At 43.3% G+C, this 23,874-nt stretch overlaps 1 protein-coding gene across 1 annotated transcript in view; it reads left to right on the forward strand.

Annotated features, from left to right (window-relative positions):
• VPS8 (VPS8 subunit of CORVET complex) overlaps positions 1-17,586 on the forward strand; it is a 262,424-nt gene extending 244,838 nt beyond the window's left edge. The window contains exons 49-50 of the mRNA XM_063602631.1: positions 13,463-13,543; positions 16,858-17,586. Coding sequence (XP_063458701.1) covers positions 13,463-13,543; positions 16,858-17,007 — 231 coding nt within the window. The 3' untranslated portion in view covers positions 17,008-17,586. The remainder of the gene's footprint in view (positions 1-13,462; positions 13,544-16,857) is intronic.
• Positions 17,587-23,874: the final 6,288 nt, after the last annotated feature.

Consider the following 23,874-nt stretch of genomic DNA (forward strand, 5'->3'; position numbering starts at 1 on the left):
GAATCAGTAATAAAAAAACCCACCAACCAAAAAAAGTACTAGACCAGATGGAGTCACAGCCAAATTCTATCGAATTATACTCCTTTCTACCAAAAGAAGAACTGGTATCAATCCTACTGAAAGTATTCCAAAATATTGAGGAAGGACTCCTCCTTAACTCATTCCATGAAGCCAGCATCAACCTAATACCAAAATCTGGCAGAGACACGATGTGGAAAGAAAACTTCAGGCCAGTATCCCTGATAAACATAGATGCAAAAATCCTCAACAAAATACCAGCAAACCGAATCCAACAGTACATCAAAAAGTTAACTCACCACAATCAGCTGGGCATTATTCCTGGTATACAAGATTGGTTCAATATATGCAAATGAATAAATGTGATTCAGCACATAAACAGAATCAAAAGCAAAAACAATATGATCATCTCTATATTTGCAGAAAAGTCTTTCAATGAAATCCAACATCCCTTCATGATAAAAACCCTCAACAGACTAGGCATCAAAGGAACATACCTCAAAATAATAAGAGCCATCTTTGACAAATGCACAGCTAACATCATAGTGAACAGCCAAAAGCTCGAACCATTCCCTTTGAAAACTGGAACAAGACAAGGATGTCCACTCTCACCACTCCTATTCAACACTGTATTGGAAGTCCTAGCCAGAGCAGTCAGGCAAGAGAAAGAAATAAAAGGCATCCAAATAGGAAACAAAGTAGTCAAACTATCTTTCTTCATTGATAATATGATTCTATACCTAGAATATCCTAAAGACTCTGCCAGAGGCTCCTAGAACTGATAAATGACTTTAATACAGTTTCAGGATACAAAGTCAATGTACAAAAATCAGTAGCATTTCTATACACCAGCAGTGTTCAGGCTGAGAATGAAATCAAGAACAGATCCTCACTTTCTATAGCCACAAAACAAAACAAAACAAAACAAAACAAAATGAAATACCTAGGAAGATAGTTAACCAAGATATCTTCTACAAGGAGAACTGCAAAACATTGCTGAAAGAAATCAGAGATGACACAAATACATGGAAAAACAGTCCATGCTCATGGATTGGAAGAATCAAGATTGTAAAGATGGCCATGCTGCCCAAAGCAATTTACAGTCGGTGCTATTCCTATCAAACTACCAACATAATTCTTTACAGAATTAGAAAAAAACTATTCTAAAATTCATGTGGAACAAAAAAAGACCATGAATAGCCACAGCAGTGCTAAGCAGAAAGAGCAAAGCTGGAGGCATCACACTACCTGACTTCAAACTATACTATAAAGCCACAGTAACCAAAACAGCTTGGTACTCTTACAAAACAGACACACAGATCAATGGCACAGAATAGAAAACTCAGAAATAAAGCCTCAAACCTACAACCACCTGATCTTTGACAAGGCCAACAAAAACAAGCAATGGGGAAAGGACTCCCTGTTTAATAAATGGTGCTGTATATCTTTTTGATGAAGTCTTTAATGATTAACAGTTTTTCAGGTTTTTTTTTTTTAGTGGTGGCCTAGGATTTACCATATGCATCCTAGATTTTCATATTCAGCTTTTGGTTTAAAGTAGCTTAATTCCATTTATATATATACTCCTATATAGTTTTGTTCCCTTCCCCCACTTTTGTGGTATTGCACATACCACAAAATATATTTAGTACCTCTAGTAATATATAGTGCATATATAGTTATATTGTTATATATAGTGCATCTAGTAATGTTACAGATGCAACAATAGGTTGTTGTAATTTTTACTTTACCATCTGTAGTCATTTCCTTAGCTTAGTAAAAGCTTTGTTTTCACCCACCTCCTTTGTGCAAATATGTTACACATATATTACATTTCTACATATTATAAGCCCAACATTTTATTATACACATTTTATATGACTGCTTTTTAAAATAAGTTATTAAAAGAAAAAAGCAAATATGCATTTATACTGTATTTTATAATTTCATACTTATCTTTTGCAGTTCCTTTTTTTTTTTTAACATGGATTTAAATTACCCTCCATAGTGAGTTGCTTTCATGCCAAAGAAATTGCATTAGTAGCTCTTATAAGTCAGGTCTGCCTATCAACAAATTCTCTCAGTTTTTATTTATCTGGGAAAGTTTTTATGTCACCTTCATTTTTGAAAGCTAGCTTTGCTGGATATAGAAATCTTAGTGGGCAGTTTTTTTCTTCAAACATTTTGAATATGTGGCCTCCATTGTTTCTGCTGTTAGTTTTATTGGGGTTCTTTGTAAATTACTAGTCATTTTTCTCTTGCTGTTTTCAAGTTTTTCACATTGTTACTGACTTTTGGCATTACATTATTATGTACTTTCAGATATATTATTATGATGTATCTGTTTGTAGATCTTTTTGTTTTCATCCTACTTAGAATTTGTTAAGCTTCCTGAATGTGTAGGTTATTGTTTTTCAATGAACGTAGGACATTTTTAGACATAATGTATTAAAATATTTTCACTCTCCTTTCTCTCCTCTTCTGGTCTTCTCTTTATGCATATATTGGGCTGATGATAACTCCACATTTCTCTGAGACTGTGTTCACTTTTCTTCATTCTTTTTTCTCTCTGTTGTTCAGCTTGCATGATCTCTATTGAACTGTCTTTAAGTCACCAATTCTTCTGCTGGCTCAAATCTACTGTTGAGCCTGTCTTGTGAATTTGTTTCAGTTGTAGTTTTCAACTCCAGAATTTTCAATCATTCTTTTTTATAATTTGTATCTCTTTATTGATACTGTCTCTATTTGATGTTATATTGTCATCATACCTTCCTTTACTTTGTAAACCGTGCTTTCCTTTAGTTCTGTGAGGATATTTACAGTGACTATTTTGAAATCTTTTTCTGTTAAATCTGACATCTGTTTACTCTTCCAGGCAGTTTGTTTCCTGCTTTTTTCCCTGGGGTTTGATCATACTTTCCTGTTTCTTTGTATGCCTCATAACTTTTTAATGGAAACTGGACATTTTAGAAAAATATATTGTATACCCTATGTGCTGGTCCCCCTACCCCCAGGGCTTGTTATTGGTGACTGGCTAGATGAATTTAGTAAAGTCTATTTTTCTCCACAATATTAAGCTTCTGATATTGTTTCTCAAGTAGGCATAGCCTTGGGTATGTCTGCAGTCACCCTGGAATGACAGTGGTATTGGCTGGGCTCTCGTTTTGTTGTTGTTTGTTTGTTTGTTTTTCTCTGACCATACCCCACTGTTAAGCTCTACAAATTGCCTGATGATTGCTCTATTGTTTCCACTAATGCCTTAGGACATAAATTGTCTATAAACTAATCCAGTCAAATTGCAGTTTCTTTTAAGTAATAGTTTCTGGGAGCTAGTTTTGATATTTCTTCTGACCTCACAAAGTCTCCTGCAGTTGTCTTTTTCCTCAGTTATCTTCTGCAAAGTAGCCGGCCTATAGTCTAGGTTGTATCTTCATTAAATCCACAAGTCTCTTCCCAGTTGCATTTCACCACTAACTCCACTGTTCTTAAGAACACACTTAGGATTGAAATTCTCTATATTCAGTTGCAAGTGAAGTCAGTTCCTCTGGGAAAAGATTAGGAGTTATTTATTTTAGAGCCTACTTCTTTCCCAAGGAAAAATCTCTGAGCTGGGGCTCTGGAGCTGGGGATAGGGACAATGGCAGGCTTTTCTCTGAATGTCATCCCCCAGTCTAGTTGCTGAATGCTGTTGGAAGCAGGGAGGGGCAGCAGCCTCAGGTGAGAGCCTAAGCAGCCCCCTGGACTGCCTCTCCTGGACTCATAATCCAAGGCAAGGGTGATAAGAGACCGAAGATTTTCAGTGCACAGCCTCCAAGGTAGAGCTTCCATTCCATGAGTAGAGGCTTCCAGAAGAAGGGAACCCGCATTACCTCTTGACTGTGCTCAGCTAGGACTTAGCCCCAGCAACACGGATGGCAGGATGAAATATACCAATGTCCTGCTCCTACTGGGAAGAAGGCCTTCCAGTTGTGATCTTGGGATAAAGAGAGCCTGCTGTTCTTGGTTGCAGTAGTGTGGAGTTCTACCTTACTGAGTTCTGAAGGTGGGGAAGGGAGCAGTCGGTTCACAAACCATAGTCATCAAAATTTCATAGTGTAGGGAGGATAGTTTCTTCATTTGGTCTTTAAATACTTGGAGTTTTCGTTTTATAGTTTTCACCAGTTTTTATTTGGAGTTTATCTTAATCCACTTGTATTGCTATAAAGGAATACCCACAGCTGGGTAATTTATAAAGAAAAGAGGTTTATTTTGCTCATGGTTCTGCAGGCTGTACAAGCAGCATGTACCAGCATCTGCTTTCGGTGGGAGCCTCAGGCTGCCTCCACTCAAGGCAGAAGGCAAAGGGGAGCCAACATGTCCAGAGATCACGTTGTTACCAAGAAAAAGGGGCATTGCTAGCCTGATACATTAGAAGCCAACGCTATGACACTGTGGGTTTTTTTTTTTTGGAAAAGAAATGCTTTTTATTATAAATTGACTAACAGGGAGACAGGAGTCCAGCTCAAATCTGTCTCCCTATGCTGGCTTTAAGGCAGTAATTTTATTAGAAAAGGTTCAGGGGGTAGATTCTGGGATTAGCAGGTGATTAGTAGAAGAAAAGAGAAGGTCTGGAAAGTCCTCAGGGATGCGTGTTTATCTCTGCATGCTACCTCATGGGTCTCATGTGCAAATTTGGGAAGAATTAGTATGAAATATGCAGTAGAAATTGGGCTGGCTGTGACATCAGCGAGCTCATTCTGCACAAACTCCAGTCAGCCATGTTGCTTCCAGCCAATTTCAACCTGTTTTTTAATCTCACAAGCAGAGGAAGTTTCAGCATTTTAGCAAATTGTTCCTTATCTGCTATCTTGCAAACTCAAGAATTTCTGTTAGTCGTAGATTGCTTTTAACTCTTTGGGCATTGTTTCAACATGGCAAGAGGAGCACCAGGAGAGGGAGGGGAGGGAAGTACCAGGCTCTTTTAAACAACCACCTCTCACGGGAACTAATAGAGTGACAAATCACTCACCTCCCACCCTCAGGGAAGGCACTAACCTATTCATGAGGGATCCACCTCCATAGCACAAACACCTCCATTAGGCCTCTCCAACATTGGAGCTCCAATCTCAACACGAGTGTTGGAGGGAACAACATTCACACTGTAGCAGAGCTCCTCAGGCTGTCGTGCTAGAAGTAGCCTCTCTCCTCATCCATTTTAACAAGCAGTGTTCTGCCTCCGCTTGAAAACCACCTTCTTAAGGCAGGATATTCCATCTTTGGAAGCTCTAACTAAGATAATTCTTCCCTGTAGTAGGTGATGCCAATTGATCCTGGTCCTTCCCCTAGGACCTACCAAAAATAGCTTAATCCTTCTGTTAGAGAACAGACTTTCCAGTCCTTCATGTAGCTGAGGTCCTGAATCTCCAGCCCTTGGTGGTCTCTTGTCCAGGCAGAACATCCACAATCCATTTCCTCTATCTTCTCCACCCTATCATACCACATCTCCTTGAGTATTACCATTGTACTTCAGGTGAGGTCATTTTAGAACAAAATGACATCATCATCTTCCTTACTCTACATTGTTTCTGTAAATGGAACCAAAGCACATTAACTTTTTTAGCAGCCATTTTGCATGGTTGATTCACAGCTAACATGCTGATATCAAACTCCCGATTCTGTTCACACGTGCTATTCATGCACATACCCTTGGTTTATGGAGCCAAGTTGAAGGCATTGCTTATATTGTTTCAGTTTCTGACCCTTGGGAATCATTTTTTTCCTCCCAAGGATAGGCCTCTTTTCCCTTTAAGCCATTGATAAAATATTTGTATATAAAAAAGCCAAGGTTGGCCAGGCGCGGTGGCTCACGCCTGTAATCCCAGCACTTTGGGAGGCCAAGGCGGGCAGAATACCTGAGGTCAGGAGTTCGAGACTAGCCTGGCCAACATGGTGAATCCCTGTCTCTACTGAAAAACACAAAAAATTAGCTGGGCATGGTGGCACGCATCTGTAATCCCAGCTATTCGGGAGGCTGAGGCAGGAGAATTGTTTGAACCTGGGAGGCGGAGGTTGCAGTGAGCTGAGGTCATGCCATTGCACTTCAGCCTAGGCAACAAGAGCGAAACTCCATCTCAAAGGAAAAAAAAAAAAAAAAGCCAAGGATAGAGCCTTACAGCTCATCATCAGAGACTTAGCTAACATCATTTATTAGCTCTCGTGCTAATGCAACTGAGAGCTAATGGCTGTGGGTTTTGCGCTTCTTAATATGACACTTCAGCTTGAGTAGTTGTCTGTTCCCACTCAGATTGTCATATGTGTGTCTTATTATGGGGCTGTGTGTGAGACCATCTCGGTGCCAGTAGTTCTCTATACCATCCTATGCGCTCTCTCTATGGAAGGGAACTCCCTCAGCAAAACAGGAGTTGCCTCACGGCTACCATCTTCTTGGATGTTGAGATTATTGATCGAGTTACAGATGGGCCTTTCCCCTCCAACATGTTTCCTGATGAAGCTTTTAGGCACTTCCCAAAATACATGGCAGTTCTCTTCTTTCTCTTCAGTATGTGTGACAGAGCCACTAGCAGCCTGTTACTGTGCATTAAAAGAACTCAGTAGGCCATTCTTAATTGCGCTGTGCTGAATTATCACCCGTTTGTAAAGGTCATGGAATTTGAACAGAGCTTCGCAGATTGTGCTGCTCTAATGTGTGTGGTGTTTTCTGATGGCTGACATTCTGTCACTGCAGAGCGTAGCCTTCTGCCTGGACCTCTGTCTCAAATCAATTGTGCCAGCCCTGAAAGCTCCCACTTCTTCATACAGTATCAAACATTGGATTGGGCATGTTTGGGAAACAGTGGGACTCTCCATTGGCTAAAGCAGAAGGGAAGGAGGAGGAGATGAATGTGAAATATGGGCAGGTGCTTGGTGCAGTCTGCTGGGGCTGACAAGTCACAGCCTTGGGACTTTTATGTTTTGTTGTTTTCTCAAATATCCTAGATGTGTTCTAGTTAGAATTTACATTTCTTCCATCCAAATATTGAAATTTTGCTCCCTGGTTTTCCATGAAATATCAACTGATGGTGGGTATTATTCCAGACATCATAACACCTCCTTAAAAGAGAGCCCCTACTCTGTGTTGTTGAGCATCTGGATTGTGTTGTCTTCCTTTAGAGACTTTTGAGGTTTTTTTCTGGCAAGCTATTACTATTAAATCAGCCACGTATTTTTGAGGCTTATTTTGAAGTTCTGCTAGGGCAGATCCCCGGAGTATCCCTTTCCCTAGTACATGCCCTGTAACAATAAATCTTTCTGGATTTTTTTTAAGATCTTCCTGTACTGACGAAAGGAAAACGTAATTATGGAATGGCCACAGTATGCCATGTGGCAAGACTCCAGGTTTGCACAGGAGAGTGGCCCCTGGAAGGGGGTCAGTCTCACTGTCATCCATCAGTGTCCCCGTTTGTAATGGTCCTGCTCTCTGTCCTGGCATCTCGGGATAATGATGACTCGGGAAAATACCTCCATTACATTGTGGGTGGCAGCATCCGGCAGTGATTTTTTAATGTTTGGGAATTTGAGCTTCCCCTGCCTGTGAAGCAGATACACTGAGATGGCCACCCCTTTCCAACCGTGTCAAGAAAACAGGAAGGCTCTCATGAATTTGACCAAGGAGCTACATTCGTTATCTAAAAATTCAAACTGTATTCTACATTTTTTAATCCTTTTTTTTTAAATATATAATGAGATGATCAGCCTTTGTCACCACAGATCTTCCCCCAAGCTGTTGCCTTTCAAAGCAGGTTGGGCAAGGAATACCAATCCTGTGTGGGAACAGTATGTGGGTTTCAAAGACTTTAAACCAATTGGGGGACATTTTCTTTTGTGAGGGAGCAAAAGCAGGTGACCAACACCAAACAGAAGATACTTAGGTTCCCTCATCTAATGACACAGCCTTCACCTAGTGCTAACCTTATGATGGCACCACACAGGATCCCGGTAGGCACTCGGGCAGATGTAGCATCAGCCCCTACAGACACAGACCAGGCAACCCAGGGTGTCCGCGAGCAGCCCATGAAACCATATACATTCAGAGCACCTTATGTTTGTCACTAACATGTCATAGTGGGCTTTAGGGTTAGACCTGTTATCAAGAGTTACCCTGTCTCTTACAAGCTGTATTTTAATATGTCTAAACTTCAGTTTCCTCACAGGTAAATTAGAGAAAATAATTTCTTCTTCATTGGGCTAATGTATACATTAAACACAAACGCAGCTAGCAGAAGGCCAGAGACTAATGGACAACAGGAAATGAGCTTTCTCCATTTCCCTTCCCAGCCCTTCCCTCACAAGAAAGAGCCTTGTAAGGTAGGCTGTGCAGAGATTTCCCCGTTTGTAGTTGAGACAACTGATATGAGGGATATCAACACAACTAATTAGTGTCAGAGCCAAGTTCAGACTTTTTTCTGTGATGGCAGAAGGCATTCGTGAACGCCTAGTGTGTACCCAAAACTGTCATGACATTGTATGTGAAGTGTCTCACTGCAGAATGAAGCTTAGTTCTTAACACTGGGCTTTGGTCTAGGCTTCCAAAGTCATTTTTAAGCAGAACACTAGTAGCCATATTTATTTCCATTAGCTGCTCTCTCGTTCTCTCTCATGGGTCTTTTGTTTATACTTTATAGAATGATGGGATGAGTTTTGAAATTAAAGCAGAATCATGAAGGATCCCCAGAAGGAGGGTAGGTGTCCGTCAGTTTCACAGGAGCTTGATTAGGCAAATTGACCCAGGCAAGTCCTACACTGCTCCTCACACAACCTTTTGGGTCCCTTGAAAGTGACTTTCGGCTGGGCACAGTGGCTCACACCTATAATCCCAGCACTTTGGAAGGCCGAGGCAGGCGGATCACCAGAGGTCAGGAGTTCAAGACCAGCCTGACTAATATGATAAAACCCCGTCTCTACTAAAAATACAAAAATTAGCTGGGCATGGTGGCATGTACCTGTAATCCCAGCTACTTGGGAGGCTGAGATGGGAGAATCACTTGAACCCGGGAGGTGGAGGTTGCAGTGAGCCGATAGCGTGCCACTGCACTCCAGCCTGGGCAACAAGAGTGAAACTCCGTCTCAAAAAAAAAAAAAGAAAGTGACTTTCGTCAGGCTTCTTCCAGACTGCTGCCGAGAGAATGGCAGACGAAAGGCATCTCTGGAACTGGACTGTCCCAATTCAGATCTGGGCTCCACCACCAACCAGAGTGACCTTGGCATATCACTGAATCCCAGGACCTGAGTTTCTTCACCTGTAAAATAACAATAAGAAAAGTACCTACCTCGTAGGGTTTTTGAGATGGTTAAATGAGATGATCCATGCTAAGTACCCGTAACAGTGGCTGGCACATGGTTATTACACGATCAATAAAGCGAGCCGCTGCAGCGGGGGAGGGAGGGTTGTCGCATCTGAGAAAACGTAAACCAGCGTTTTTCCCCTGTGCTGTGAACGGTCACCATGTTGTTTCTTTTTAATTGTGGTATCGAAGGGCTTGGGTTTTTAAGGTTATTTTTCACTGAGCCTTTCAGTCTGTCTCTGTGGCCTCAAGCACTCGCCTCCCTTAGAACTGCTCATTCTAGGGTCATGACTACTACTCTAAATGAATCTCCTGCAGAGACGTTCTGCCACATTTTCCCCTCCTCTCTCTAGGCAGCTTAGCAACTTGTCTGCCTGTCGTAGTATTTCATTACCTAATTCATTATTAGCTGGGACCTACTGAGAGTTTTGAGGCATTGGAGAATGAGGGTCTATGAAGAGTCAGGTTCAATCTGAGAGCAAACTGTGTTGTGCATGGGAATTTAGAAAAGGTATTTCCTGGTTGCAGAGGGGAAGGAGGTGTGTGGCTTTTCCTTTATCTCTGAAGCCAAACTTTGATTTAGGCAAAACTTTTAACTATTAAGGACCTCCAGTGTGAAACAGCTTAGGTGGTGGCAAAAGACTGGCTGAGGCTATAAGAGATACAGGGAAAGATTTGAAAGTGAGGTGGAGGGCAGGCAGGGAGAAAAGGTAGAAATATGCTTCTCATTCCACTCGTCCTACTCCATCTCCACCTTCATTGCCACCAGAAATTTACAGAAGCGCCTGTAGGAGGCTTCTAGAATACCGAAAAGACATGATCGCGTTACGAATTATACAAAGTGGCCCGTGTCTCTCGCAAACTAGGTTTGATCTTCTCATGTGTTAGTGTAGAAAGATAATTAGGAAAGGAAGTGTTAGGGTTTTGATTTCAGGATCTTAGTAATTGTAGAGAGTAAGAAACGAACAAGCCAAGCTCAGGCTTCTGTGACTGTCCGTGTCTTCAAGTATGATTTGGAAGGCTTCGTGTCCAGTATCCGTAGGAGTAGTACCATCCCTGTTCTTGAGAACTTGCCCTGTAGGGTGGCAGTGGATCATGGTTGTTTTCCTATATCAGAGCTTGATATGTTTGTTAAGAGGTCTGTGACCGGGCACGGTGACTCATGCCTGTAATCCCAGCACTTTGGGAGGCCGAGGCAGGTGGACCACCTGAGGTCAGGAATTCAAGACCAGCCTGACCAACATGGTGAAACCCCATCTCTACTAAAAACACAAAAACTAGCCGAGCATGGTGGTACGTGCCTATAATCTCTCCTACTCAGCTGAGGGTAGTAGAATTGCTTGAACCTGGGAGGCTGAGGTTTCAGTGAGCTGAGATCACGCCACTGCACTCCAGCCTGGGTGACAGAGCAAGACTCCGTCTAAAAAAAAAGAGGTCTGTAGATCCTGAAAGCCCTGATTTGTTTTCTTCCTTCCAGCGGATGTAGTTACTGCTCCCACTTCCACATCTGTGAGTCACTGAGCTTTGCAATGTGCTGGCACCCCATGTTAGCCCAACACCCCTCTCCCTGGGGCTCTCAGAGATCATCAGGACCTCGTTTTCCACAGGATTTCCTTTAATGCTGAGTACTACAAGGTCATTTCCAGGGTTGCCACTGTTTCTTCCTCTCATATTCGCTACAGTTTATTTTTTAGCTCTTAACACTGGACTTTGTTACATGGGAAGAAAGAAATTTGCTCTAACAGACAGCAGCAAATGCGTTTTTCCTTCTCTTCCAATTGGAAAATCACTCCTAACCAGTTTTATCCTTCGGGAGGTTTAGTGGTCTGAGAATACTTTTATGTTTTTGGAGTGAACAGAGATTATGTTCATATTTGGTTGCTTCCCCTTTATTTTTTGTCTGACCCTAATTTGGCATCTGTAGACGGAAACTGTTACTTATCTTCAGGGCTGCCATGTATCTTTGTGACATTGCCCCTAATTTGCTTCTGAATATGCAGTAAAAGATAAAAGCCATGATTAGGCTCAGTAAACATTACTGTTTTTCTTGAAACTTTCATGCCCTAAATGCCTGTTAATCTCATGGTGCCCACCTCTTCCCTGGATGGTGGAGTGTGGCCTGAGGTGGCATTGCCCTTTGATCAGTTGGAACATAGACTCAGAGGAGAGATGTGACCTCCTCAGGTTATACAGGGAGCTGGTAACAGGATTGGAGCCCATGCTTCCTGATTTCATCCCATTGTTCTTTCTAGGGGGACACTTCTCTCTGGGAGTATAAACAACACAATCGCAGTAATTACTGCCATTGATTGAACATCAAATAGATGCCAAGCCCATACATTATGTCTAATTTTCACAACAATTCTGCAAAGTAGAGTTTTACAGATAAAGAAACTGAGACTGAGAGAAGCTAAATTCCTTGCCCAGAGCCACTCACCTAGTCTTGGGCAGAGTCCAGATTGAGCCCAAGTGTGTCAGAGCCCTGCCCTGTGTTCTTACTGCATGGCGAGGGTTGGTCACAACGCCAGTGATAAATAGTAAGAAATCAGAAATCTGCATGCCGGCCCTCCCATCCCTTCATTTGATCAGCAGATGATGACTCTGTGGCTGCTCTGTGCAAGCACAGTACTGGGCACTGGTAAGCAAGACAGAGGGAGCTGACCTTAGCAGCTCTCATTTCCATAAAGTTTTCCCTCTCACGCTCGGCATACCCTCTCCTGCACATCCCCCAACCTCCTTCATTACCCAGTTTTGCCTGTGCACGTTGCTCTGATGTCCCCTTCCTTTCTGTTTCTGTAGCCACATCAGGACGAGGGCCACACGATGTTGCTTCTTGGAGACTGGCTCTGTGCGCAGTACCTGCCGGCCTTCCTGTGCTCTCTAGTTAGTAGCGCTCAGTGAGAACTTGCAGAGTCCCGTGCATCTGCTACGTGTTCTGTGTGCATTACCTTCTTGAATCTTCGTAGCCACTTTATGTGATGTAGCTATAGTCATTATCCCCATGTGAGCAAAAACAAACAAACAAGCAAAAAGTACCCAACTCGGAGAACTTGCCTAAGATTATGCTGCTAGTAATTGCTAAAGCCAGGGTTTGGGCTTAGGCTGATGAACTTTGCAGTGCAGGCTCTTACCCACCAACCTGTGCAGTGCAGACGCTTGGGACAGGTTCATGATATAGGGCAAAGAAAAACATCCTTTTACCAATCTTATACATAAACAAAAACACTTCTGAAATCAACTTTTAACTATGGGTATCTCTGAATTGTAAGAAAAGCTAGCGTATACTGAGCCCTCGCCTGGTACTAGGCAGGCGACACTTTAAATATATATCTCATTTAATTTTTGGTAATCTCAAAAGGTAAGCATTACCCCTTCCTTCCCACAGGTGAGGCAATTGAGGCTTAGAGAAGTGAGGTGACTTGCCTAAAGTTACATAGCAGGTTACTGTCAGAACTAGTATCCAGATTCTCCTCTGACTCCAAAGCTTATGGCCACCTCCCCCAGGATCCCATTTCTTCTCTCTGCATATGAGCTGGATCAGGTCCACTGAGAGAAGAACCGCAGTTTGGCAGGTCCCACCACAATAACAGGTGGAACAAAACATGGCTGCTGTAAGAGCAGGCTAGACCGGCCCTTTTCCCAAAAGCAGCAGACGAATCTTGCAACCCCATAGGTGGCGACCAGCTTTATAATGAGACAGGGATGAGATTTTTAAATGACAGTGCGTCTCCTGTTACCATGACAGAGAAAAGCGGTATCTTTGCTGGCCGTATGAAGTGATGAACATGGGAATGCAAGGCTGGAAGGAACTAACTAGCTCTGCATAATGGTGCCAAAGAGGGATCAAGAAACCTGAAAGGAACCTATACATACGGGACATTTGGAGACTCCATTGGGAAAAGGGTCCACAGACAGGTCAACCTGCAGCCACACCAAGGAGGGATCTTAGGGGACGTGCCGATTTCTAACTCATGTTCAGTATATATCTCACTAATAGCTGGTAGCGTGGATTGTTTTCAGGAGAATGAAGGAAGCACCATGTTCTGCTTCAGCATCGTGTAGAGCAAGTTCAGAGGCTGCCTAGCCACGTGATGTTGTTAATCGTATCGGTTTTTATTTTTCAGGGAACCTCAGAACCTGTTCTGGATCCACAGCAAATCCAAGCATTTGATCAGCTTTGCCGTCTCTACCGAGGAAGCTCCAGGGTAATGTTTGCGTGGTTGTTTATATTTTTATTTCCCTATTTATAATTTACTGCTTTAGACAGGCAGTGTCTTGGAACCTCCCTCTAGCCTCCTTCTAGCCTGGAAGGTGCCCTGGCATCCCTGTTATGGCTACATGGACAACAGACCCTGGCCCCAAGGAGCACTCAGAGCTTGGCAAACAGAGCAAAGGAAGTAGAAAGCTGTCTGTCCCCTACGTACCATGAGCTGTGAGGACACAGAAGGGCCTCTGTGTTTGACCTCCCTCCAGAGAGAGCAGGCCAGAAGGTTGATCCCAGGAGGGCTTTGCTTAGGATATGGATAGGTGCCCAATCTGTCCGAAGCCCTAGACCCTCCTGGGCATCTGCACTGGTTGAATTAGTTTTGGCCATGAAAGACAAATGCAAAGTAGTAGTGGTTTAAGCAAGAGAGAAGTGTAAATGCAGCCAGCCAGGGCACATCCACGTACCTCCCTTCAGCTTTCTTCTGTCCTGTGGCTCTGCCTTCCTTAGCACATGACTTAAACTCGTATGGTTCAACATGGTTGCTTCCACTTACCTCCACTGTCTAGAATTTAGACCCACGACCATACCTCACTGCAATGGAGACTGGGAAAATTGATTTTTATTCCAAAAGACCTTGGGCTACAATTCTTGGTCTACTCTAACTGTGGAAGAAGAGTACAGACTGGAGGGCTTCTAGCAGTCACTGCCACCACATCAGACCGGGTGTCCCCCGGGCACTTTGGACGTGTACTCATCGCTTTCTCGACCTGTTCTTCATGCCTGGTGCCTGCCTCAGGAATGATACCTCTGTCATCCAGCCACCTAGAGCAGAGACCTGGCAGCACTAGGCCCACTCCTCACCTTCCTGCCACCTGACTGGGGACATCCTGTGGGATCTTGTCTACTAATCCCTCTTTTACCACTACCCCGGGTGGGGCCTCCTTATCACTCACGGAGGCCACTGCAGGTCTTCTGATTGGCTAGAAACCCTTCTGTCCCTTCTCCATGCTGCTGCCTGGCTACCCTTTCTAAAACCAAGTATGTCATGTTACTCCCTTGCTTATAACACATTCTGGATCTCCACCACCTAAAGAATGAGTCCAAACCCTACCATCTTCTTCACTCCCCAAATCACACCTCAATTCTAGGTGGTCCCATTTGTTCCTGAGCTTGTCTCGAGCTTGTGCAAACTGCTGTATCCTCTGCTTCTCTACCTGGGCCCCCTTCACGCACTCCCCTTTCTTAGGCAGAACCTACTAGGTTACTTGGCAGCCAGAGGAAAGAGTGGTGCTCCTTCTTTGAGAGTTGGTGTGGGCAGAGGTTGTTATTCCAGGAAGTTTCTCTAGGGGTCTCCTGGATGCAGTCCAGCAGCTTTATTGAACTGGCCTCACCCCCATCCCTTTCCAGCCTCAGCTAAGCTCTGCCCCAGGAGTTGGGTTTCTGGGCCTTCCAAGGAGGTTCTTCTGCTTCAAACTGTTGAGCCCTTATTTAAGGCTCATTGATTTCCGGATCACAAAGTTACCAAAGTGGAACACAAAAATATCTGTTTTCCTGGGAAATAAATTTTTTTTTTTTTGCAATTGATCTTCCCACCTCACAGTGTCAGGATGTGAAAGCATTGAGTTGAGCGTCTGTGGCTCATTCTGTTCAAGGCATCGTACATAACAGTCATTGCAGAGAACGTCGCAGGCTGATGGGCAACTGAGAGGGTTACGGAAGAAGGAAGTGGCACGAAGTGGACTCTTGGCCCCTGGAGTAGTGCTTGAGTCAGAGTTACTGAGTTGTGAATGAGACCATACATGTGTCTCTGGGCCAGGACCTGGACCACTTTTGATAAATTGACACTTAGAACTTAGGGGCCTTCAGATATCTTCCCAGTTACCACAGCCACTGGTACTGAGTTTTCCACAGAAGTGACACATGGACACATGTGAGCTTGTGCCACCATTGCCTGTGTGAGGGAAAAACCCTTTGCCAGAGGTCGGAGGGCACCTCGAAGACATGGTGCCTGGCGGGTGAATCCCACACCGCCACTCACTGCTGGTGACCGAGGGCAAGTCACTGTGTTGTGAAGGATGAGAAATAACACACATGTCAAGGATCTAGCAAAGTGCCTGTCATGGAAAGACACTTGATACAGTCACCAGAGGCTGTTAGACATCCCCTCGGACTCCTGGAGTGTTTGGTAGACACAGACAGGGCTGCCCTGAGGAGTCTGATGGCCCCCTCGTCTCAGCTGTACACTCCCCATGGACCAGGCTTTCACTGGCCTCCATGTGAGCCTACACAGGGTCCCTTAGAGTGTTGGTAGTGGACACGGTGGCCCATCCCACAGGTCCCAACTACTGTTATTAGGGACCATTTTGACCTGGGCTCTGAGTTCTCCTTCACATTAGCTCTGTGGGGTGGAAGTTAACTCACAATGTTCTGGGAAGCAACAGGCAAAGACCCTAATCAGGCAGGAAGTCTAAGGACCTTGGGTGTAGAATTCGTCTCTCCTCTGACCATCAAGGGCACCTCAAGAGCCAGGCTGCCAGCTCCCTACTTTTGCAGAAAGCCTCTTTAGGTGAAAGGGATGGTCCCCCTGAGTGGCAGAGCGCTGGCTTCCCAACAGGCCGACATTAGCATCTCCTCCTACCCTTCTGTCCTCCTTGGCAGGTCTTCCAGAATTGAGCCACTGACAGAACGAGGGTACTGCTAGTGTCATTGGTGGGAATAAGGAAGCTGGGAGCAGGGAGGACTCACTTGAAGGAGAAGGTAGAATCCAGGGGTTCCACTCTGGAACCCCTGAGTTTGAGTTGGCAGCTGGGTGTCTGTTTGAAGCCTTCCAGGTTACAGAAGAGAGGTCAGAGCCAGTGGTCATAATTAGTCATTCACCCCGAGGAGAGTGCACCAAGATGGAGAGGGTGGAATGAGCAGAGCTGAGAACAGAGCTCCTCAGCCCAGGGAGCGTCCACAGGGAGAGAAGGGTGGCAGCAAGGCCGTCCACAGCAGCTGGAGGAGCCCTCAGCACAGGGCCAGCCCAGGGTGGGAGAGCTCTCCAGTGCCAGGGAGAGCACAGTTTGAGTGCCCTTGGGAGCAAACCAGTCCAGTCTCATTATTGAATGAGGAAATTTAGACCCTAAAAAATGAAGTGAACTTGCCCAAAGTCACACTGCTCGTTTGTGATATATGGACCTAAGATTCAAACCCTGCATGTTACTACTCCTGCAACACAGCACTGTCTCTCATGTATCTGAAGCAGTGGATTCAGGAGCCTCTCTTCCCTCTGCTCCCCACAAACCTTAGCTGATGTGTGTCCTTCCTTTGCAGCTGGCTCTCCTCACGGAACTCTCCCAGAATCGCAGCAGCGAGAGCTATAGGCCATTCAGTGGCTCGCAGAGTGCTCCTGCTTTCAACAGCATCTTCCAGAATGAGAACTTCCAGCTGCAGCTCATTCCTCCACCTGTGACTGAGGATTGATGACTCCATGGAGCCTGGCCCGGGAGAACCAGAGATGATCCCGAGGCAGCTGGGGAGAGGCCCCACCTCTGCTGGGCTTGGCCTCCACCACCTCCCACGCTTCTGAGAAGAGGTTCCAAATTGGGCTCCTGTGCCCAGAGCGTCCACGGCACCATTCCCAGTGTAGACTCCCAGTCTTCTCCACATTACTGTCATGGCGTCAGTTCACCAGACTCATTGATTTTGTTTTGCTTGTTAAGCAAAGGAATGTCACATACCTCTCTCCAGCTTTTTAGGAAATACATTTTGCCTATTGTGACTTTTTCCATTTACCCTGAAGCCTAGAAAGTAGGTGGAACTCACACAAATGGCATTCCAGAGTCTGCCGTACTCCGTCTCCTCCAGCTGCTGGATGATACAGAGGAACTTCAACTTCTACAGGGAACAGTGGTTGGCCAGGCTGCAGTATAACTGAAGCATGCCTTGGAGAGAGCAGACACTGTGGGGGCCAGGGCCATCTCCCTTTAATGTGTTCATGTTAAAACCTATTCGAGTGTAAGACTTGCCCTTTCTAACAATAAATGCTCTGTGTTTAAGTTCTGCAGGTCTCCTGGCTGGCTGGCTCTCAGTCTGTCAAGTCATGGAGGACATTTCGAGCCCTGTTGTCACAATTTTATTAGCTCAAAGTCAGGAATCCTGCCTGTGACAACCCTCCTTAATTCAGATAAGCAGCTCCATTGTCAGCTGTATTCAGAGCAGCCCAGCCACCCACATGCTCCCGTGACAGGGGCTGGGCTGCCAAAGAGAATAGTACTTACTCAGTTTTTGGCCATGGGACTTCGTATATCATTGAACCAACTGCCACAGGAGGTCGCCACACCCAGACACCTAGGTTTCCACCTTACATACTCAGCTGATCCTTTTCTCAGTGCAATGGAATCGTCAGGCTCTCATGGACTGATACTAACCAAACCCACAGGAAATAGATACATAAACTAGGTAGAAATTTTTTTTTTTTTTTTTGAGACAGAGTTTCACTCTTGCTGCTCAGGCTGGAGTGCAGTGGTGCTGTCTTGGCTCACTGCAAGCTCCGTCTCCCAGGTTCAAGTGATTCTCTTGCCTCAGCTTCCCGAGTAGCTGGGATTACCGGCACCCACCACCACGCCCGGCTAGAGATGGGGTTTCACCATGTTGGCCAGGCTGGTCTCGAATTCCTGATCTCAGGTGATCGGCCTGCCTCGGCCTCCTAAAGTGCTGGGATTACAGGCATGAGCCACCACACCTGGCCAACAGAAATTTTTAACTCTTAAATAGAAAATAGATCTTGTTTCTGCCATGTACTACGTATAATCAACAAATCAGTTAACCTCTCTAAGCCTCTGTTTCTTTATAAACAGAACTGTTATGAAGAGGAAATAATACATGTAAACGTTTGCTGTGTGCCATTCAGGCACATGGCAAATACCCCAGAAATGCTAGCTTAGCTTTTATTATATAACTTCTCCCAAGCCCTAGGCTACAAGGGTACTGCTTCCTGATGAAGGTGTCAGGAGATAAAATTGAGGGAAGTGGTTGAACCATTAAGTCATCATTGCTTGGATGCCTGCCGCAGCTATATGACAGTCTCAACCCCAGCTGACAGATGAGAAAGCTGAGGCTCAGAGGTGATAAGTAATTTCACCAAGGTAACCTACCAAAGAGGTAGCAGAGCAGGTGGAATTCAGAGTTGTGATTCCAGAGCCAGTGATGCTACCTGCCCCAAGTTATGTATCAAAAGGTTTCTCATTGAGCCTAAAATTAAGGCCAAAGGAACTTGATGTTCTCAAAGCAAAACTCAATTATTCCTTTTCTTCTTTTATAGTGTAAAGAACTAAGGCAAAGGAGTATTCAATATAAAAAAGCAAATTGTGACATCAAAAACATGAAATGTATGTGGGAAGGGTGAAGTAAAAGCAGAACTTTATGCAATCAAAATAAAGTTGTAATAAGTTTAAAATAGCCTGTTATAACTAAGATGTTGGCCGGGCACAGTGGCTCACGCTTGTAATCCCAGCACTTTGGGAGGCCGAGGCAGGCAGATCATGAGGTCAGGAGTTCAAGACCAGCCTGGCCAACATGGTGAAACCCTGTCTCTACTAAAAATACAAAAATTAGCTGGGAATGGTGGTGCGTGCCTGTAATCCCAGCTACTTGGGAGACTGTGGCAGGAGCATCGCTTGAACTGGGACCTGGGAGGTGGAGGCTGCAGTGAGCCGAGATGGTGCCACTGCACTCCAGCCTGGGGTACAGAGTGAGACTCCATTTCAAAAAAATAAGTAAGATGATTTATGTAAGCCTGATGGTAACCACAAAGCAAGAAATTATAGTAGGTAGATAAAAAGCAAGGAATAAAAAGTATACCACTAGAGAAAATCATCTAATCAGAAAGAAAGCAAGAGAGGAGGAAAGGAACAAAGGATCTACAAAACAATGAACAAAATTGCAGTGGTAAGTCCTTACCTATCAATAATTACCTTGAATGTGAATAGATCAGATTTGCCAATCAAAAGACAGAGTGGCTGATTGGATTAAAAATAAGATCTAACTATATGCTGCCTAAAAGAGACTCACTTTACCTTTAAGGACACACGTAGCTTGAAAATGAAAGATGGAAAAAGATATTCTGTGCAAAGGAAACCAAAAGAGAGCAGGAGTACCTGTACTTCAATAAAATAGACTTTAAGTCAAAAAGTGTCAAGTGAGACACCGTTATATAATAATAAAGGGGTGGATTCATCCACAACATAAAACAGTTGTAAATATATATGCACCCAACATCAGAGCACCCAAGTCTATAAAGCAAATATTAATAGAGCTGAAGAGAGAAATAAACTGAAATACAATAATAGGGGACTTCAACAATGATTTTCCAGACAGAGAATCAATAGAGAAACACTGGACTTGAATTACACATTAGACCAAATGGACCTAACAAACATACACAGAACATTCCATTCAACAGCATGAGAATACACGTTTTTCTCAAGTGCACATTGAACATTCTCCTGGATAGACCATATTTAAGCCACAAAACAAGTCTTAACAAATTTAAGATTGAAAATCATAACAGTATCTTTTCTGACCACAATAGTATGAAACTAGAAATCAGTAATAGGAATTTTAAGGAATTCACAAATCTGTGGAAATTAAACAACATGTTCCTAAAGAACATGGGTCAAAGAAGAAATACAAAAATTTTTAAATATCTGGAGACAAATGAAGATGGAAATATCCCATAAAAATATCATTTATGGTATGTGGCAAAAGCAGTTTTAAGAGGAAAGTGTATAGCAATGAAGTCCTACATCAAGAAAGAAGAAAAACTCCAAATAACCTATTGGCATAACAACCTAAAGAACTATAAAAAGAACAGACTAAGCCTAGAGTTAGTAAGAGGAAGAAAATAATAAAGATCAAAGCAGAAATAAATGAAATAGAGACTAGAACTAGGAAAATAATTTTAAAAAATCAATGAAATTAAGAGGGTTTTGTTTGTCTGAGACAGGCTCTTGCTTTGTCACCCAGACTGGAGTGCAGTGGCACAATCACTGCTCACTGCAGCCTCACCCTTCTGGGCTCAAGTGATCCTCCCTCAGCCTCCCGAGTAGCTAGAACTACAGGGGCACGCCACCATGCCCAGCTACTGTTCTTTGTTTGTTTGTTTGGTAGAGGCAGAGTCTCACTATGTTGCCCAGGCTGGTCTCAAAAAACTCCTGGCTCAAGCAATCCTCCCACCTCAGCCTCCCAAAGTGTTGAGATTACAGGTATGAACCACTGTGCCTGGCCAAAAGTTGGTTTTTTTGGAAGGATAAACAAAATCAATAAACCTTTAACTAGACTAAGAAAAGAAGAAGACTCAAAATCAGAAATGAAAGATAAGACATTACAACTGTAAAAAGTATCATAATAGACGACTGTGGACAAGCACATACACGAACAAATTGGATAGCCTAGGAAAAATAGATAAATTCCAAGACACATACCACCTACCAAGACTAAATCATGAAGAAATAGAAAACCCAAACAGAACAATAACAAATAATTAGATTGTATCAGTAATTTAAAAGTCTCCCAACAAAGGGAAGTCCAGAAACAAATGGCTTCTCCACGGAGTTCTACGTACCATTTATAAAATAATTAGTACCAATTCTTCTCAAACTATTCCAAAAAATTGAAGTAGAGGGAACTCTTCCTAACTCATTTTACAAAGCCAGCCTAACCCTGACACCAAAACCAGCAAGGACACTATAAAAAGAAGAAAATTATAGGCCAATATCCCTTATGAACATAGCTGCAAAAATCCTCAACAAAATACTAGGTAAGTAAGCTGGGCATGGTGGCTCATGCCTGTAATCCCAGCACTTTGGGAGGCCAATGCAGGTGGATTGCCTGAGGTCAGGAGATAGAGACCAGCCTGGCCAACGTGGTGAAACCCTGTCTCTACTAAAAGTACAAAAATTAGCTGGGCATGGTGGTGCATGCCTGTAGTCCCAGCTACTTGGGAGGCTGAAGCAGGAGAATCACTTGAACCCGGGAAGTGGAAGTTACAGTGAGCCAAGACTGTGCCATTGCACTCCAGCCTGGGTGACAGAGTAAGACTCTGTCTCAAAAAACAAAACAAAACAAAAAAAAACTAGTTAACTAAATCCAACAATACATCAAAAAGATTATAAAGATAATACACCATGATCAAGTGGGATGTATCACAAGAATACAAGGATGGCTCAACATATGCCAATCAATAAACATGATACATGACATCAATAGCATGAAAGACAAAAACTATATGATCATCTCAATACCTGCAGAAAAATCATTTGATAAAATTCAATATCCTTTCATGATAAAAAAAAAACTCTCAATAAGTTAGGTATAGAAAGAAAGTACCTCAACACAATTAAGGATGTGTATGGCAGACTCACAGCTAACATACTGAATGAGGAAAGACTGAAAGGTTTTCCTCCAAGAAATGGAACAAGACAGGGATGCCTACTCTTACTACTCTTATTCAACATAGTATGGAAGTCCTAGCCAGAGCAGTCAGGCAAGAGAAAAGAGGAAGTCAAATTGTCGCTTTTTGCAGACAACATGATCTTAGAAAAACCTAAAGACTCTATCAAAAAACTCATAGAACTGATAAATGAATTCAGTAAAGTTGCAGGATACAAAATCAACATGCAAAAATCAGTAGTGTTTCTCTAATAACAGTAGCTGAATAACCAATAACAAACTAGCTGAAAAATAAATCAAGACAATCCCATTTACAACAGCTACAAAAAATAAAAACAATCTAGGCATAAATTTAACCAAGGAGGTGATGGGTCTGTACAACGAAAACTAGAAAACACTGATTAAAGAAATTGGAGGTCAGGTGCAGTGGCTCTTGTCTGTAATCCCAGCACTTTGGGAGGCCAAGGTGGGAGGATCACTTGAGCTCACAGGTTTCAGACCAGCCTGGGCAAATGGTGAAACCTCATCTCTACCAAAAATACAAAAATTAGCCAGGTATGGTGGCACACCCCTGTTGTCCCAGCTAAAAGGGAGGCAGAGGTGGGAGGATGGCTTAAGCCCAGGAGGTGGAGATTGCAGCGAGCTGAGATGGCACCACTGCACTCCAGCCTGCGTAATAGAGCCAGACCTTGTATTGGGAAAAAGAAAGAAAGAGAAAAGAAGTTGGAGAAGACACAAACAGACATCTCATGATCATAGACTGGAAGAATTAACATTTCTAAAATGTCCATATTACCCAAAGCAATGTACAGATTCAATGCAGGCCCTATCAAAATACAAATGTCATTCTTCATTGAAATAGAAAAAAAATCTTAATATGTGTATGGGACACAAAAGACCCTGAACAGCCAAAGCAATTCTAAGCAAAAAGAACAAAGTTGGAGGCTCACACTACCAGACTTCAGAATATACTACAAAGTTATAGTAACCAAACAGCATGGCACCAGCATAAGAATATACATAGAATAGAGAACCTAGAAATCAATCCATGTATGTGATTTTTGACAAAGCCAACTGATTTTTGACAAAGACACCACATATACTTCTTGGGAAAAGGACACCCTCTTCAGTAAATGATGCTGAGAAAACTGGATAGTCATAGGTAGAAGAAAGAAACTAGACCCCACCTCTCACTCTACAAAAATCAACTCAAAATGGATCAAAGACCTAAATGTAAGATCCAAAACTATAAAGCTACTGGAAGAAAACATAGGAGAAACACTTCAGGACATTGATCTGAGAATAGATTTTATGACTAAGTCCTCAAAAGCACAGGCAATAAAAGCAAAAATAAATAGGATTATTTCAAACTAAAAAGCTTATGCACAGCAAAGGAAATAATCAACAGAGTGAAAAGACAGCCTACAGAATGGAAGAAAATATTTGCCAACTGTTCATCCAACAGGAGTTGAATATCTGTATCCAGAATATACAGGCAAGGCGTGGTGGCTCACGCCTGTAATCCCAGCACTTTGGGAGGCTGAGGTGGGTGGATCACTTGAGTCCAGGATTTTGAGACCAATATGGTGAAATGCTGTCTCTACAAAAAAAATACAAAAAGTTTGCCAGGCATTGTGGTGTGTCCCTGCAATCCCAGCTATTCAGAAGGCTGAGGTGGGCAGATCACCTGAGTCTAGGAGGTTGAGGCTGCAGTGGGCCGTGATCATGCCACTGCACTCCAGCCTGGGTGACACAGTGAGGCCCTGCATCCAAAAAAAAAAAAAAAGAAAGAAAGAAAAGAGGAAAAGAATATACAAGAAACATGTCAACAGAAAAAAAATTTTGTAATGAGCAAATAATATGAACAGGGATTTCTCAAAAGAAGACATATATAGCCAC

The sequence above is a fragment of the Pan paniscus genome, chromosome 2 (genome assembly GCF_029289425.2).
Source record: "Pan paniscus chromosome 2, NHGRI_mPanPan1-v2.0_pri, whole genome shotgun sequence".
Lineage (NCBI taxonomy): Eukaryota > Metazoa > Chordata > Mammalia > Primates > Hominidae > Pan > Pan paniscus.